We start from the raw sequence: 17,817 nt of genomic DNA on the forward strand, positions 1-17,817 counted from the left end.
GCTGGCATAATTTCAATTAAGTTGGCAATTGTTGGCCAAGTTGTTGGCCGCCGCCAGATCTGCTCCTCATATCGGGAATCAGCATATTTGCTGGACGCGGCTTTAACCGCCTGGCCGCACATAATTAGTGTCATTGGCAGCGATCCCGGCCAGCAATGTGGGCCAGCGAATGCAGCCGGGTGGTTTGAGGTAATTTCGAGGCCCGCGGCAAAGACAATTGCACTTTTGATAAATTGCGGCCTGGCGGCAACAGCTGCTGATCTTATTACCGATGTCGTTAATGAAATATTTCCCAGGACACGCGCGCGTGTGTGTGTGTGTCAGCCGAGGTATTAATGCGAAATATTGCGTATACGCACAGTTAACAGCTGAATTGTGTCAAGGCTGAATGCGCGTGGTAAACAGAAGTGACAAAAAATGCATTAAAATGCAGTAAATGCTCTATTGTAGTGCGTGCAGAGTAAACTAGTAGTACTAGGCCTTTAAACAATGCATAACGGCCAGTGAATAAAATCAGTGTAATATTTATGCATTTGTTTACCCAACTTAAATGCATATGATATAATTAAATTACCACAGTACAAATGTAGGGATTTTCATTTCCAATTTTATAGTGTATTCGCTTTATTTGACATGCAACTAAATTTATTGAATTAAACGAGCATTGTTAGTTTGTCGTCGCCTAAGTAAGCAGCAACTTTTTTGTGCGGCTTGAGGTTCGCCATTTTCCTCTACCAGCAGCAGAAAACTACTGCTTGCCTCGCTTCTATTTTCCGCTTTCCACTCTGGGTTTCCCGGATTTTCCGGATTTTTCCGAATTTTTTCTCTGCGCCCAATGCATTGGCAATAAATCGAGACGGTCGTTCACATTGAGTTGGGCGGCTTGGGCGCTGGGTGGTTGGTTAACCCAAATGGCAACAAATTAGAGCTCGAAATGTTTTCAGCGTTGTTCTAATTCTTCGCCTCGCTGCCGGTTGAAAAATCGAAATCACTCTCGCTGCCGCCCCCACCGACTGGGGGCGTGGCAGGACTGGAGGCGGCGGGTCCTGGATTTGCGGCCTGGGTCGGTTTCGCGCTTGAGCTATCATCCGTTTCGCTGCTGTCAACGAAATTAACGCGCTTCTTCTTTTTTAGCTGCTGCTGCTGCGCATCATTAGGCGCCGCTTGTTTGTCTGTCGTCGAGAGTATCGATGTGGGTTTGAGTGGCTTGCTGGTGGCCAGTGGTGCCGGTGGCTCCGCCGGCGCGGCTGGACTCTCCTCCACCTCCGGCGTGGCTTCTGCTTCTGGATAGACTTCCTGCTGCTGCTGCTGCATCTGTTGCTCCTGTGCTGGCAACTCCTGTTGCTCCTGCTGCTGCTGCTGCTGCTGCTGTTGTTCCGGTTGCTGTTCGTAGGCGCTGTAGTCGTAGTCCTGCACCGCACTGGCATCGTACTCCTGGCCAGCGTAGCTACCATCTGCTGCGTACTGGGTGGCATTGGGATCGGCTACGTACTGGCCCGTCGCCTCGTCGTATATATAGCCCGGATAGGCATTGGGATCATAGCCGGCCGCATATTGATCGGCCTCGTAGTTGCCATAATCAATATTGGAGTACTCCTGCGGCAGTAGCTCGCCACCACCGGTGGCATCTAGCGCAGCTGCTGCACCTTCGACTGCCACTGCTGCGGGCACATCTGCAGCAACTGCCCCTGCATCCGCTGCGTACGACTGATGCTGATAGTCTGCGGGATTTCCGATTTCGCTGTAAAGCGGCTCCACTTTTGCGCTTTGCAGGGGCTGCAGGTTTGCGGATTCGATGCTGGCATAGATGGGCTCACTGGCATCGCCATAACTGCTGGCATCGTATTGCCCGTACCCGGACAACTCCGGCTCCACGTGCTGTGGCAACTGCTGCTGTTGTGGCTCCACCTCCTGAAGTTCCTCTGGCGTTGGGTTGGCTGCCAAATTGTCCAAAAATCCCTTCGTTGGTGCGGCGGCCAACGCCTCACCTGCTGTGGCAGCCACTGCTGCCGCTGGTACTCCTGCTCCTGCTCCTGCTGCTCCTGTCAACCGTTCGCCGTAAATGGCATTTTCAATATTCTCAATCGACACACCGGTTTTGGGCTCCTGACTGCTTGGCGGCGACAATTGATTACCCCTTGCCAGCTGCTCATCAACCGCAGCCGCTGCTCTTTCGAGTGCCGCCCGACTGGCTTTGACTTCGTCCAGCAAATCGTTGCTGATGCCAACTTTGCCACTAACCGCTGATCCTGCACCCGCTCCCATTCCAGATCCAGATCCTAATCCCGACTCGCTGGAACGCACGTTCAAGGGGCGTTTGTCTTCGTGGGCGCTGGATGTGCATGTCGTTGTGGGTTGGCCATTCTGCCAGGACGACTCATCGATTTTCAGCTCGCCAAAGTATGCTTCGAAGTCGTGGGAAGGCTGATGTTGCTGCTCCTGATGTTGCTGCTCCTGATGTGGCTCCTGGCGTGGTATCTGTTGTTGCTGATGGCGCTGCACCGGCTCATTATGGCCAACGACAGTTGGTGATTTTTCATACTCCACTTTAGTCACGCGTGAATTTGTCCAGCCACCCAGGTCGCCGGCTTCCCTTTGCGGTTGCCCGCCCACATCCTGGCCAGAAGTTGCCACTCCGGCAGTCGGCAGCTCAGTTAACGTCAGCGAAGGCGACGATGTCTTTGGCAATTTATCAAATGTCAACGAGGATGTGGCCAGCGTGGAGGAAGTGCTGCTCAGTTGCCGCGCACCCTTCTCCTGGCTGGACAAAGTCGATGTGGGTGTTGCAGGACCTGCTGCTCCTGCTGCTGCTGCTGCTGCTGCTGCTGTGGAATGGGTCCTGCCGCCCAGCTCCGCCTGATAATCACCTGTCAAGTGGGGCTGCATGCGCTCCGGTAAATCGGCATTCTCATTATCAAAGGCGCGCAGGGTGGCGCGCAAATCGAACAGGTTCGAGGTGCCGAGGGGAGCTGCAGTTCCGCCAAAGAGCTCTGGATAGTAAACAGGATGGCCAGCCGGCATGGGCGGACCTGCAGGAACTGCTGGACTGGCTGCGGCAAACTGGGGCGTCAACAGCATGCCCGCCTGCGTGGGCGTGGCCATGGCAAACGTCCAGTTCTGTGGCGTCGACTGCGGATTGGTCACCGTCACCTGCGGCTGCGGTTGCACCAGCACAGGTATCACTCCGCCGGCGGATGGAGCCGTCGATGTCGTCGTCTGTTGGATGCAACGCAATGTTTGATTCTGCACCAATTTGGCAAAGTACATTTGGTATTGCAGCTGTTCAAAGCGGGAAAAGAAAGATGAAGATAGAGGCTTCGCGTGATGCACACGGAAAAATGTTGAAAGATACAAATGATGCAAACGAAAATACAAGTAGTTTTTGTTTTCAGCTTTACACTTTTAAGTGCATAATTTAAATACTTGAACAGTGGCTATGCTTTCCAAACACATTTCGGATATCTTGAATTTTCTTTTGCAACATTTTCTGCATTTCCCAAGTGTGATTGACTTTACATTTCCGCCGGCTGGCCAGTGGACTTACCTTCATCATTTTAAGCCGCTCGCTCCGCTGCGACATGGCAGCCGTTTGCTCGTCGATGCGCTCCAGCATGTGGACCAGTTTCTTGTTGCGCTCGTTGCGCTTGGCCTGCTCCTCCAGGAAGTCCTGGTACTTTTGGCGGCTCTTGTGGCGCACCGATTTGTCGCTGGAGAGCAAACACATATCCGTTTACCTTTTTGGGGCACATGACAAAAGCTACTTACAGCTCACTGCGCTTCTGCAAGATTTTATCCAACTTGTGCTCCAGCTGCTGGCGATTATCCTCGCTGCACGAAAGGAAATCGAGAAGAAAGTCGGGTCAAAGGACATGAATATCATTGGTAAGCTGCTGCACATGCACACGAAAAGCTTGGCAAAAGCTGACAAACACAAATCAATGGCCATGACTTTTATGCCAAAGGGCATTTCAAAATATTCCACCGAAAGGGTATTATCGTAGGGCACTCCAAACGTTTTTCAGCTATGATACAATAAATAATCTTTGCTAACTTTACATTTAAGTAACATTTAAGTTCCGATTAAGATAAGTTGAGTTGTGGACTTTAGAACTTTAGACTTCAGCCTTGACACATTTTTGAATTTAAAAATCATAGCATCAGAAAAATTACAAAAAAAAAAACAAATTTCCAAATTTGAATGCAGTTTTTAGAGAATTGCGCCAGAAACATTTAGAGGTATGCCACTTGAAAATCCGATAAAGATAAGTTGAGTTATGGAGTTTCGAACTTCAGGTTTGGGACATTTTTTAATTTTTTGGATTTTCTACAACATTATATATAAGAAAAATGACAAAAAAATTAAAAAAAAATAAATTTCCAAATTTGAATGCAGTTTTTTAGGGAATTGCTCCAGAAACATTTAGAGGTATGCCACTTGAAAATCCGATGAAGATAAGTTGAGTTATGGAGTTTCGAACTTCCGCTTTGGCACATTTTTGAATTTGTACAACATCATAACATCAGAAAAATGACAAAAAAATTTTGGAAAAATAAATTTCCAAATTTGAATGCAGTTTTTTAGAGAATTGCTCCAGAAACATTTAGAGGTATGCCACTTCAAGATCCGATGAAGATAAGTTGAGTTATGGACTTTAGAACTTCCGCCTTGGCACATTTTTGAATTTGTACAACATCATAACATCAGAAAAATGACAAAAAAATTTTGGAAAAATAAATTTCTAATTTTGAATGCAGTTTTTTAGAGAATTGCGCCAGAAACATTTAGAGGTATGCCACTTGAAAATCCGATGAAGATAAGTTGAGTTATGGACTTTAGAACTTCAGCCTTGGCACATTTTTGAATTTGTACAACATCAGAAAAATGACAAAAAAATTTAAAAAAAATAAATTTCCAAATTTGAATGCAGTTTTTTAGGGAATTGCTCCAGAAACATTTAGAGGTATGCCACTTGAAAATCCGATGAAGATAAGTTGAGTTATGGAGTTTCGAACTTCCGCTTTGGCACATTTTTGAATTTGTAGCATCAGAAAAATGACAAAAAAATTTTGGAAAAATAAATTTCCAAATTTGAATGCAGTTTTTTAGAGAATTGCTCCAGAAACATTTAGAGGTATGCCACTTCAAGATCCGATGAAGATAAGTTGAGTTATGGACTTTCGAACTTCAGCCTTGGCACATTTTTGACTTTCTACAACATCATAACATCAGAAAAATGACAAAAAAAATTTGGAAAAATAAATTTCCAAATTTGAATGCAGTTTTTTAGAGAATTGCGCCAGAAACATTTAGAGGTATGCCACTTCAAGATCCGATGAAGATAAGTTGAGTTATGGACTTTAGAACTTCCGCCTTGGCACATTTTTGAATTTGTACAACATCATAACATCAGAAAAATGACAAAAAAATTTTGGAAAAATAAATTTCTAATTTTGAATGCAGTTTTTTAGAGAATTGCGCCAGAAACATTTAGAGGTATGCCACTTGAAAATCCGATGAAGATAAGATGAGTTATGGACTTTAGAACTTCAGCCTTGGCACATTTTTGAATTTGTACAACATCAGAAAAATGACAAAAAAATTAAAAAAAAATAAATTTCCAAATTTGAATGCAGTTTTTTAGGGAATTGCTCCAGAAACATTTAGAGGTATGCCACTTGAAAATCCGATGAAGATAAGTTGAGTTATGGAGTTCAGAACTTCAGCCTTGGAACATTTTTTAATTGTTTTCAATTTCTACATCATAACGTTTCCTTCTTTTCACACTTTTTAACGAATCTAGTAAACCCTTTTAGTCTACGAGTAACCGGAATAATTACATTTATTTGTAATAATTGCATAATGAATAAATAATATAACCAACGAATAATAAAGAACATCATTTTTTTGTTAGACCTCTGGATGTTAGCTAGGCTTAAGAGTGAAATAATGGCCTAAAAATAATGAATAGCCCATTATTGATGCCATACCCATGTGTTGGTCATATTCATTTGGTTCTTCATTTTGGTTATATTCCTGATCTGCTCACCTGCGCTGCAGTTTCTCCTGCAGCAGCTCCACCTGCAGCTTGTAGTTCTCGAGTTCGGCTTGGGGAAACATGGCTTGGAACGGAGTATCCTCGGAGTATCCTCGCGACCGGAGTATCCTTGCGACTGGCCGTAAACGCTGCGAACCTTGCCACTTGGCGGCTCTTACTCAACTGGCCATATGCAGAACTACCACTCGCTATTGACACAGTTTGCTTGCCACGGGTATATTAATGCGACAGTGTGTTCTATTTTTGAGGCAAGTTTATTCGAATAGCCGCATTAAATACGAGTTTGTATGGGTGGATTGCATTTGTTTTGTTGAGTCGCGTTGTCATGGCTGCCCGGTTTCTTGGCCCTTCGTGGTGCTGGTGCTGCTTCCTTTGCGTATTTATTTTGGTGGTTGCTTGGCATTGGCCAGGGACACTTGGCCCCTATCGATTTCCCTCGTCGACTTCGTCGGCTTTCCCAACGTGCCACGCATTGAGGAACTCGGCGGCAACTAACTTTCGATTTTTCGCCTCATGAATTTTACACTCCGCTGTTGTTGGTTTCTTGTTTTTTTTTTTTATGCTTTCCCTGGCCCGGCCTGTGTGGTATACTAATTACACGGCCGGCAAGTAGGTCACTTCTTTCTGAACTCCGTCCAGTTTTCGTGTTCTTGGCCAAAAAACGTGGAGGGTCGTCTGGGGTCACAGGAGGACCCGGCGGAGCCATTTATAATGCATTGCACGGGATTTGCCTGCACGAGTGGGCCCAGCTTCTTCCATTCCTGTTCTGATGAGTGTAAACACATGTTGTTGTCGCACACTCGCACCCCCAGTTACACTGGCGAAAATCACTGGTCATTTGTGGTAAAAAGTGGTTGTCAAAATAACGCATTCTATTATGCATACAAATAACTCTACAAAATTGTTACCTAATTAGACCTCATTTATGATAGCACTTCTTAAAACATTTACAACACTGTACACTTAGAAAAAAGTATTGCTTATTACTAGAATATCAGGTGTGAATTGCTGAGTAAGGTTATATTATATTTAAACGTTTATTTAAAGGTTTTCCGGTAATTTACATCGCTAGCTAGATTGTGGGCACCTATTTTAACCGGTTTTTTTCAGTGCCGCCGTTACCACTTGTGCTCGTCCAAGCGTGTGGCACCTGAATGTGAATTAATGGCAGTGGCGTCTATCACTCCCCCGGCCGCAGACAACAGCGCAGGACCTCCCTCACACGCTGACATATTCGCACGCTCACCACGGTGTCCTGCCTGTCCTGCATGTCCTGTGTGTCCTGTGCGTCCTGTGTGTCCCGTATGTCCGCCTGCCATCATCAGCCTGCCCAGCGTCAGCAGTGACCACTCCCGTGCTCCAGCTCCTGCCAGCGACACCAAAGCCGCAGCAACTCCGTGTCCTGCTTGACTTGCTCCTGGCTTTGGCTTTCGCTTTGGCGTTGCCGTTGCCGTTGCCGTTGTCGTGGCTTCGCTCGTCCTGGCTCGGCTCCTCTCCATGTGGCACATGTATAGTATATGCCGTGGTTGCGGGCAGCAATATAAAATTTTGGTTATTTACATGGGGGGGATAACAAACGGCCGGGTTGGGGTCCTGTCATATGTGCGGCAGGTTATCTCCGCGGTTCCTGATGGCTCAGGGGGCAGGAGCAGGAGCTGCAAGGATCAGGGGCGCTGTTTAAAAGGGGGTATGCCATAGCAGCTTGCATTTTCTAGCTAGCTTAGGATGCTCTGAACTGAGTAATGCGCCTATGGATATTTTTAGCATTATCAGATATTGCACTTGGGAAAAAGCCCCTTTAGTCGCCTTCCTTGACCTTCGCAAAATAAACTGGTTGCCAAGCGACCTGAACCACGGACAATTTCTTCCATGTCGCTACCAATTCGGTTAACTGAAATACGCGTCATTCTTCAAGCGTTGCCCAAAAATACTCAAAGTGCATATATGGGTAGCGAAAATAAAGCAATAAACTCTTTTTGGAGCACAGTCCTGGAGATACTCTCGCTTAAAATTAAACACAAGAACGCAGTATCTAATAAACTTAGGTAGAGAAATACACCTGTTCCTGGAAAATATCGACAAAATGACAGTTTAGACAACTGTGACATACTCGGATGTCTGGCGAACTTGAGAGGCCAAAAAGTATTTACATATTTATTATTTAGCCGGAACAATTTGCGACAGGACCTTGAAGTTATTAATATCCTGGCAGCTTGGCGTGGCCTGGCACCCAAGTATTTTTTTTGATTGGATATTGGCTGAGTGCGCACAAGGATATCAATGAAAAGTTTGTCATAATCGAGCATTTGCATTGGAAATGGGCCACGGAGCTGGAGGGTGAAACCTAAATCGAAATTGAACATTTTTCGCTGCTGGAAAATTTTGCTTGTGGCGAACTCGGGCGATTTATGTGTTTGACTTTACGCTGCAATTGTGCCAAAATGTGTATGTGAGTGCTTATCAGGCGCTGCACAGAGCACTTTTTTTGGGGGCACTTAATTTTGGCTGGCATCCTTAACATCCTTAACGGTCCTGAAACGGCGGCAATGCGCGACCCGAGAGCTTCTTTTGCCGATTTGCAGTCAATGAAGTAGAAAACTGAAAACTTTTTCTTCTCCAGTCTATTAAAAATAATGGCAGCTGAAAGCAGAGGCGACCGCCAAGTGCGAACTGCTTCTGCCCCCCATGTGTGCGCTTCTGCCCTGCTTCCCTCTCTCTCTGCTCGCCGCGCGCCGTCTCTTTCTCATTCTCTATCTCAGCGTGTGTGTGCGAGACATCGGCGGGCATTAAATTAATGTCCACCCTGCCATTTTTCACCAAGGCCTGGTCGCCAGACACGCCGCCCGGTGCATTGACCACTTTCGGCGGTTTGCCTTTAAAGCGCTCTATGAAGCTCGCAGAGGATCAGGCTGCTTGGTACCCATTCCATGCGCTGTGTTTAGGATTTTGCTCATACTTACTGAAATGGAGCATATCTATTGAGATTTTACGTTTCTACATTCTGGCTTTTTGATGAGTAAGGACACTCGTGCAGACCCAGGGTAATCGAAGGGTCACACCATACCCTGTAATGCCAAAGAGGTCCATGTACTTATGGTATTTTTAAGCCCTGTCGCTGCGGGCATGCTGGGAAATCGGTCGTAAAAACAGAGTCGAACGGCGTGCAGGTTCTTGCGGTTAATGCGATAATTTAATTGTAATGCGGGCCTGGAGTCCTGTGCGCCAATAATTTAACTTGCAATCAGCGCGGCATTTATTGGGTTAAACATATAAGCCAAGCGAGGAAGGCGATGGGCGAAGACGCATACTTGCATGCCCAAGGAGTGAATGAACCCCAAGGATACGCGGCCCCAGTTACAGATACAACCACACGGATACACAGCTACACAGATACAGATACGCAGCGAAAGGGAAAAATGAAGCAGCCAGAGGATGGCAAATAAATTCAACGATTTCTGTCCTGCGTGCAATAAGGGGTCTGACGCAGTCAGTTGGGCATTTTCGCACGTAAGCCACGAGGACGATGACAGCAATGAAATATGCAAGCCAGGTCCCGAACTCAAGCATTTTTCCAAGAAGAAGGAGGCGTACATGAGTCACCAGTTGAAAGCGGGCTGGGTGAGGGTGGTGGTGGAAAATCCGAGTTCATGCTGAAAGCCAAACATTTATAAACTTCCACAGCCTAGCAACTGTTGCTGGGGGCGGGGAAGCTCCAGGGATTGGCTTCCAAAAACCCATTGTCTCGCTGGGCAACACATTTCGGTATTAGTTGCCATGTCGCAAGGACACTCGGCGGCGCAACTGCTGGAGCTGCGACGCATCCTGCTGCTGAGCGTCTATAGGAACACATTGAATCAGCTGGTACTGCAGCAGCGTTCCCAGCGCTTAAATGCCAGGAAACCGCTTTCGTTGCCCGCTTCTCTGCGAAGGCGACGCAGTTCGTCGATGGCGGAGCAGGAGAGGCCGGATCGCGTGCTCATAACGGGCAAGGTGCTGCCCCGACTGGAATCCCTGCTGGGTGAGCAGGAGAACGATGCGGATCTGCTTGATGAAGAGGTCTTAGATGCGCTGAAATTCGAGAGGGATATGGATGCCCTGCGAGCGATTTTCGAAGTAGCCATGAATGATCCGGAATTGGCAGAGAAAGATTATGCGCAGGATAAGGATCTAGAAGCAGAGGAGGAGAAGGAAACGGATCTAGAAGCTGAAGATGCTGCTCCGGAAATGAAAATTATGTGCCTGCAAATTAATGAACAGCAGAGAGCCTTTGATGTTAAGAAGGATGCATTTAAGGGAGAGAACATCGAGTCCTTCGATGACAAGGACATGCCAGGCCTTGAGATAAAAGTGATGGAAACTCCTTGTCCCGAGGATGAGGGTCTGGAAAACATAAAGCAAGCGATTGCCGCCTTGTGCGGCAACAAAAGTGAGGAGTCCCAGGCTGCCCAGCAGCTGCAGGAGGCCAAGGAGGAGCTGAAAAAACTCAGGGTGGACCTCGAACGCGAAAAGTGCGCCACCAAGGACAAGCTCCAGGACCTGGAGGAGCGCATTGCCGACACCAAGTACAAGCTGCGCTGCGTTTCAAGGGTCAATGACCTCGAGTACAGCTTGGTGCAGCGCTGGGAGGAGGGTCGTCTGGCCCAAGGAACCATTTGGGGCGAGAACGCCGAGCGGGCCTACCTACGCGATATTCTGGATATCAAACAGAAGCTGGCACGTGAGGAGCGTGTAAGTGCTGAGCTACGCACCTTTCGCCAGCGCGAGATCCGGGAGCTGCAGGCCAGGATCAAGCAGTGGCAGGAGCGGTATGTCAGCGAGATGCGACGCGTGGATCGCGAGGCTGAAGCTTGGGAGCTGCGCATCCTCGAGCAGCAGAAGCTCTTGCAGAGGCACCAAGAGATCTACGAGCAGCGGTTGACCTATGTGCAGGAGTACCGCGCCCAAAAGGCGGAGGAGCAGCGGCTCCTCGACCTGCAGATGCACCGCATTGAGTGCGCCGTCAGGTTGCAGGCCTGGTGGCGTGGCACCATGGTGCGGCGCGGTCTGGGACCCTTTAAGAAGAAACCCAAGCGCGGCAGGCGGGGCAAGCCCAAGAAATAGGACACCGAAAACGCATACTAACTTGCATCTAGATCCTATCAGTCATTGCAATTTTAAGACATCTTGTAAGCTTTCAATTTTACTATTTTAAGTGTAAGTTGGATTTTACTTGCCTTGCCCTTTAGCCCGCCGTTTTTTATGATTTTCCACTGCCTTATTTTTTCCCAACCTTTTCCGAGCTCTACCCTTGCTTTATGGAAATTAACTTGTGACTTAAAACCAATTAAAAGTTGGACGCGCTGCAGTTAACACGTCGGCGGTTGGCTACTGACGTCGCCCTTAATGACATGCCGCCAGTGTCAACAGGCCCGCCTCGAGAATTGTTTACGCGCTGCGATAATAATGCTGGGGTGGGACAGTGGAGGGAGTACTGTACTGGCGACCCAGTTGAAGTTGCATCTGGAGTTCCATTGTTTCAGCATTTTATTTGTGCTGCCCGCTGCCGTTTCTTTTCTTTGCCGCATTTATTTATCCTTTATGCCGGGCAATGGCCGAAAGTGGTTTATTTGTTGCGCCGCATTCATTGGCAACACAAATGGGCGGCTCGCCAGCCCAGGGGGGCGTGGCAGTGTGCCACTGCGGCTATATGCATTTTGTTTTCGATGCGTGCGGAGCAGATAAACTGCGACAATTTGCCCGGTGAATGAGTGGAACTTTTTCACTTCGTTGTCGCAAAAAACAAAAAACACACGGGGAGGGGGGCACAAAAACAAAACTTTCCCACTGGAGTGTGCCAGTGGGGACATTGCAATTTAAAATATAATTAATGGTCGTTGCAGTAATTTATTGAATTTGCATGGCACAAGGCTGCATGGCTGTCATTTCTTGTTTGCCGTTTGCCAGTTGGAGGTCCTTGTTTTGCGAATATCCTTGCGAGGCGACCGGAGTGTCCGCACATGCACACGCACATGCACTTGCACTCACTTTTGTTTTAATGCACTCCGCACGGTCGGTCCTGGTCGATCCTTTCTCGGCATTGTTGCTGCCTGGCCGGCCGGTGGTGCAACAATAACATCCCGATAATGACTGCCGAAAGTCCATTTGGGGCTGCAAAAATAATGCCCGCTTGCCACTTGGACGCAAACGTTGGTGAGCGAAGAGTCTTGCCAAAAAAATCGTACCAAAAAGTGTAAAAGAAGTGAAATGGCCAAAACGGTGCTGCATTTTCAGAGAGAAAATTATTTAAAATGCACATTTATGCATAAAATAACTGGCTTAAAATAAACAATATATAGTTCATCACAATAGCATATGTCACTCACAGAAAATATAATAAAGACCAAACTTATGTTAATAAACTAAATTTTAAAACATGACTAACACCCTTTTTAGGCACAAAAAGTTGGTAGCTCTAAAAATCATAAAAAGTTTTCCCTTTAATTACGAGTGGTTCGCGTTCCTGGCTCCTCTGACAACTTTTTGTTACCACCGAAAAATGAACAAAAAATTACCAATTTTGAGCGGAGTAAAAGGGACCATTTCGGCACCAGCCACCAAATGTGGCCACGCTGGAATGCCGGGCCTATTGTTTGGCCGCCATGGCGGATGAATTAATGGAAGATGGGACTTGGACTCGGGACGCGATGGGTTGGGTTGGGATTGCATGGCGAGAAGGCGAGAATGAGGGCAACAGACAAACAATCTTCCGCGCTTTTCCCCTTTTTCTCGCTTCATTTTCCCAGCTATCTCTGGCCAGCACTTTTGCTCGTTTTGGCCTGGCCCAAAAGCAACTCATTCTCGCTTCCTGCACTTTGCATGCCCCGCACTATTTGCAACTTGAAGAAAACGCCAGCGAATGCTCCATAATGGCCACCGCCTCCCCCGTCGACCATTTCCTTCACTATATAACTACTGCCATATAGAAGGAGTAACTCCCGGCGTTCCGTGTCATGTGCGTTACTTAAAGCATACAAAATGGCGTGGAGTTGGCCTTTTTAAGTGAGAGAGGCGCCATTGCATACCCGTGGGCTCACCAGGGGGAAAAGAGAGCCACCGAGGCACCCGAAAAATTTACATACAAATTAGGGTTAATGAGCAGTGAAATTGTTATTTAACTTCAGTTGGCCCGTTAAGCGCTTTAAAGTGCCGGCACCACTTGTGCCAAAAGTGTGTTCGAATATCTGCGCATCTACGTACTTTTCGAAATTCTCTTTAGAACCGGGCTTAAATGGGTGTCCTTTTAGCACTTTATCGCTTTGCCGCAGAACAAGAGAATTTAATTAATAATCTTGCGCATAATTCATAAATTGATTATTGCGCATACGCCACGTGTTCTTAAATTAATTTTCATTCATAACCTTATATATAGCCATTTGTACACTTTTTACTGCCCCGCTGATGCAGCGCACACGCAGAGTGCGAGTTTTATTTAAAATTTAATCAAACACTTTAATTTGATTAACAGCGCACGTCTTTCAATATAAATTTATGGCCGCACGACGCATAATCAGTGACCAGAACCGGAGCCGGAATGCCGGACTGCCATAGAGCCGGAGTGCCGTAGAGCCGGAGTGCTCCAGTGACCAGCCGTAAAAAAGGGTTGACCACCGCCCGCACATCCGTTCCTCCCCCCGCACCCGCCCCATCCCGATCTCAACTGCGTCTTTCCCGGGCTTTCAACACATCAACGCCGCCATTTGATATGCGCCCATCTGACGGGGGCGGATGGAAAGTGGGGGCGGGGCTGCCGAGTGGGGTCGGGAGACTAATAGCAGCACGTACGTTTGATGAAATATTTTATTGGCATGTATGGGTGGCGTCCTGGCGGGCCCAGCGACTTTATAGATTTCTCCAATGCGCTGATGGAGGGCTTGACTTCTGCTTAAAACTCGCCCCTCACTTTGAAGGGATAAACCTAAAAATATATAAGATTTTCGGTTCAACTTATTGCTGAATGTATGAAATATTTGCTCAATGTAGAAAGCCTGGCTCCATCAATGTGAAGTACCTTTGAGTAAAAGTTCTAACACCCGACCAACAAACTTCTTATCTTTTATTGATTGTTTTCGCCATGCACTTGCCATAAAATTAGTGCAACGTCCGAACGGCAATTTGGCAGCACAAATCATTTTAGCATAATATACAACTCCGGCTGTGGAGCAGCCCAACCGAACGAGGATGGCATTTTTATTGGCCTACGTGTCTTTTGTGCCATGGCAGTTGCCACAGCAGAACACAACGCACTATCTCGTCATGCGAATCTGGAATAAATCTTTCATTTCATTTCTGTTGCACGGAAGTCACGGCCACCGGTCAGCAAGTTTTTCGTATTTCGTATTTCGCTTCTCGTTTTGCGTTTTTCGCCGCTCGCCTGCAAAATGCCATGGCGATATGAATGCCAAACAATCCGAGAACGCTGTCATCTTTGAGCGGATACTCGATTTTCGCTGGCGCATTCCAGCGATTCGTTTGGCATAACTTCACAATTAGTTTCGAGTCGTGGATGGGGCGTAATTTATGCTCATTCGGGGGAATCCCGCGTTCAATGAACCTGTCCACATCAACGCACGACCCACTAAATTGAATTCTTTGTTTTGGCAGCGGCAGCAGCCAGAAGCTACAAACGCCATGGCTGGAATGGCAAGAAATGAAAAAAATAAGTGGGGAAAAAAAGCAGAGCAAAAGTTTTTAGCAAACGGCAATTTTCTGTTATTTCATTTGTTTGCCTGCTTATATTGCCCAAAGTAGTTGCTGTTGTTGTTGTTGTTGCCAGGACGCCCGTTTGGAATTTTAAATATGGCGTCTGTTTTGTTTGAAAACGGAAACGAGTGTCTGTCAGTTTATTTGCTTGTTGTTGCCGTCGCAGCCCCAAAAACGAAGTCAACCAACTTTGGCAAAGGAAATGCCGCCTAATGTGTTAGTTTGTGAGCCAGCATGTGTATTATGGCTCGCTGTGTTTGTCCAACTTTGCTGGCAATTGAGAGGCCGTTGCCAACGTCTCTGCTGAATGGTACATATGTGCATACAAATCTGCAGATATACCATTTACCAACGATAAGAAATGATTTTATAGGGCTTAAGCAAACCTGGAGTTCACGCACAAAGAAAACAAAGTGGCCTGACCCTTGGATGTCTGCAAAGTCTGGCTGAAAGCATTTAACGGCATAGGACTGAAAATCAGGATGAATGATTTTGTATGTTGTGAAAGCATACTTTCGCCCCTTCTACAGAGTTAAGTAGCAAACATCTCTGGAAATGTTGCCTCAAATTTCAAGCACACAAGTGCTCACACACACACACACACACACACACGCACGCACGCGCACACATACAAATGACAGAAGTTTCCTTTGAGCTAATAAAGTCGACTTTACATTTTTAATAGTCTACTTTTCGGCGCATTAGTTTTAATGCTTATGACGATGCTGTTTCGCATGCAAAGTGCACGGTTTGCTGCTGAAGTTATCCCTTTGGGCTTAACTCTTGGCCTGCTTTCTGGGCCCATTAGAGCCGGCTTCCTGGTCCCATCACTGTGCCCCATCGGCACCTGACTTGGTTGCCAAAACAAGATTTCTCACTCATTATGCGGGCCGCAATAAATATTTGCCTATCATTTTGCTATTTGCATTTGCCAGCGAAATTGATGAACGTCCGCGGCACACGAGCAAATTGAATTGGCCGAGCCATTAACAAAACTGAATTTTGCTTATCTCCATTTGCAATGGCCTTTTCCCACAGGCCCTCGAAAAATGACACGCACACAGGCACACCCATGTGCCACATTTGATATTTATGCAGATTTTGCCGCTTCTGTTGCTGCTGCCTAGTAATGAGTAGCAGATAAACATGGCGATAAATTACTGCATTTTTGGGCATTCATTATTTACCATGTGCCATACGCGCAGTGTTGGCCAAAAATCGAATACGCCGTAAATGGTATACGAGCATCTACATATGCACGCACTTAAATCGGGTTCGTCCTTGCGGCTGTCATGGGGCTGGTTTATGGCCGCATTTGCTGGCCATTTCTAGAATTACAACAAATTTTAATTAAATACAATCTGCAGCAAGCAATGCGCATATGTAAATGCAAATGGCTCGAATGCTTGCGGGCGAAACAGGCAAACCAAAAAAAAATATACAAAAATAAGCAAATTTAATGCATAAAATAAGAGCGCACAATAAAAAGACGTCAAAGTATTTAGCGCACAATGCAGCAGAATGCGACCAAAGCGCCGGGAAAAAAACAAAAAAATTAAACGACATGGCCAGACCATTAAGCGGCACTTGCCTCCTTTTCCCCGCCCACTTGCCACCCACTTGCCACCCACTTTTCCAGCCTCCAATGCTCCGCAGCAATTTAATAATTCTCCCTGACAATGCACTTGCTCATTTGCCATTTGCTGTGCATTCGAATTTGTTTCTTGCAAAAGCAAAAATTGTAAAACAAGTGGGAAAAACGCATTTGACAACCTACAAACAGCGCATCCAAAAAACTGCAGCTGGAAATCATACAAATTGCGCATGTAGGGTATGAAAAAAATTAAGTTTCGGATTGCTTGTTGCTGATGCCTGCCCGCTGGCTGAAAGTTGTTGCCGGTTGCCGTGACAGATGGGTGGACATTTTGTCAGCGAACGACAAAAACTGGGCAAAAAATGCGCAAAAGATGGGGGATCTAGATCAAAACGATCCCGGAATACCCTGCTTTTGGCCCTCATTTTGCTGCCAAAATCCAGCCAAATCGAATAATTTTGATTTTTGTTGAAAACTACTGCACTCATAATACTATACCAGTATAATAAAAAAGCAGTTAAATATTTAAACTACGAAGTTTCGGCTTTTCCTCTATGTATTTATCTAATAAACTCCTAGCTTATTCAAAGAAGCTTATCGCAGCAGCCAGCTCGAGATCATTTCCAAGTTGATAATCTGGAGGGGAAGAGCTTGCCATTACTGGCTTTCAGCATAGCTACATTAATAATCTGCCTTGGCAAACTATATCATATAGTTGCCATTACTCCGACATAAGGCTCTTACGAGCGGAGACAAAAAACAAATTGTTGACGCCAGATACAAACAATTTGCAATTCAACAGCTAAAGGGATCAGCATGGGACAAGCGCATTTGCTGCTAGAGGATGGAGGATGGAGGATGGTAATGGGAGTGGTATGGGTATGGGTATGGGTATAGGGATTGGAACATTTTTGGAATCGTGGTGTGCAGATGGAGTCAGAGGATTTGGCAATCCTACACATGTTTTGTGTCTGGTTTCTGCTACGGTTTCTGGGCGTTATCAACAGCTGTCTATCTGTGCGTTCCACTTCAGTTGCTGTTAGTTGGGTTTTTTTCTATGTTCAGCTGGGTCTTACCAATTCACAACCATGCTCACTAAATGCATTTGTTTTTGTGTCAACTCATCGATTTTTAGTTGCTGCTTCGACTGTTAAAATTAATGAATTTGTTTGCATGACATTTGGAGTCACAGTTGCTGGCAGAAAGTTCATTGGTAGAGCGGAGAGCGTAAGCCGGTCACCATACTAATTAGTCCAAATACTGTGATTGCTCTTCCCCCTGTTAATTGACCATTCAATTTGGCGCACCATCGACCTTGCCCTGGGCAATTAATGCCACATGTGGCAAACACCTGTCCCTCTGCCCCACGGGGGTCATTATTAATTACTAATTAATGAATATTGTTGCGTAACTGGCTCATTACGGTCA

At 46.3% G+C, this 17,817-nt stretch overlaps 2 protein-coding genes across 2 annotated transcripts; one reads left to right on the forward strand and one right to left on the reverse strand.

The window, feature by feature from the left end:
* Positions 1 to 599: 599 nt before the first annotated feature.
* On the reverse strand, positions 600 to 6,312 carry LOC6554581 (AF4/FMR2 family member 4). Its single transcript, XM_001981501.3, has 4 exons — positions 6,048 to 6,312; positions 3,766 to 3,828; positions 3,545 to 3,707; positions 600 to 3,279 (listed from the first exon to the last, which is right to left on the reverse strand). The coding sequence occupies exons 1-4, from the start codon at positions 6,116 to 6,118 to the stop codon at positions 952 to 954; spliced, it is 2,625 nt and encodes an 874-aa protein (XP_001981537.1). The 5' UTR covers positions 6,119 to 6,312; the 3' UTR covers positions 600 to 951.
* Positions 6,313 to 9,816: 3,504 nt separating this feature from the next.
* On the forward strand, positions 9,817 to 11,847 carry LOC6554583 (dynein regulatory complex protein 9). Its single transcript, XM_001981503.2, has one exon. The coding sequence runs from the start codon at positions 9,831 to 9,833 to the stop codon at positions 11,154 to 11,156; it is 1,326 nt and encodes a 441-aa protein (XP_001981539.1). The 5' UTR covers positions 9,817 to 9,830; the 3' UTR covers positions 11,157 to 11,847.
* Positions 11,848 to 17,817: the final 5,970 nt, after the last annotated feature.

This window comes from Drosophila erecta, unplaced genomic scaffold (genome assembly GCF_003286155.1).
Source record: "Drosophila erecta strain 14021-0224.00,06,07 unplaced genomic scaffold, DereRS2 tig00000000-arrow-pilon, whole genome shotgun sequence".
Lineage (NCBI taxonomy): Eukaryota > Metazoa > Arthropoda > Insecta > Diptera > Drosophilidae > Drosophila > Drosophila erecta.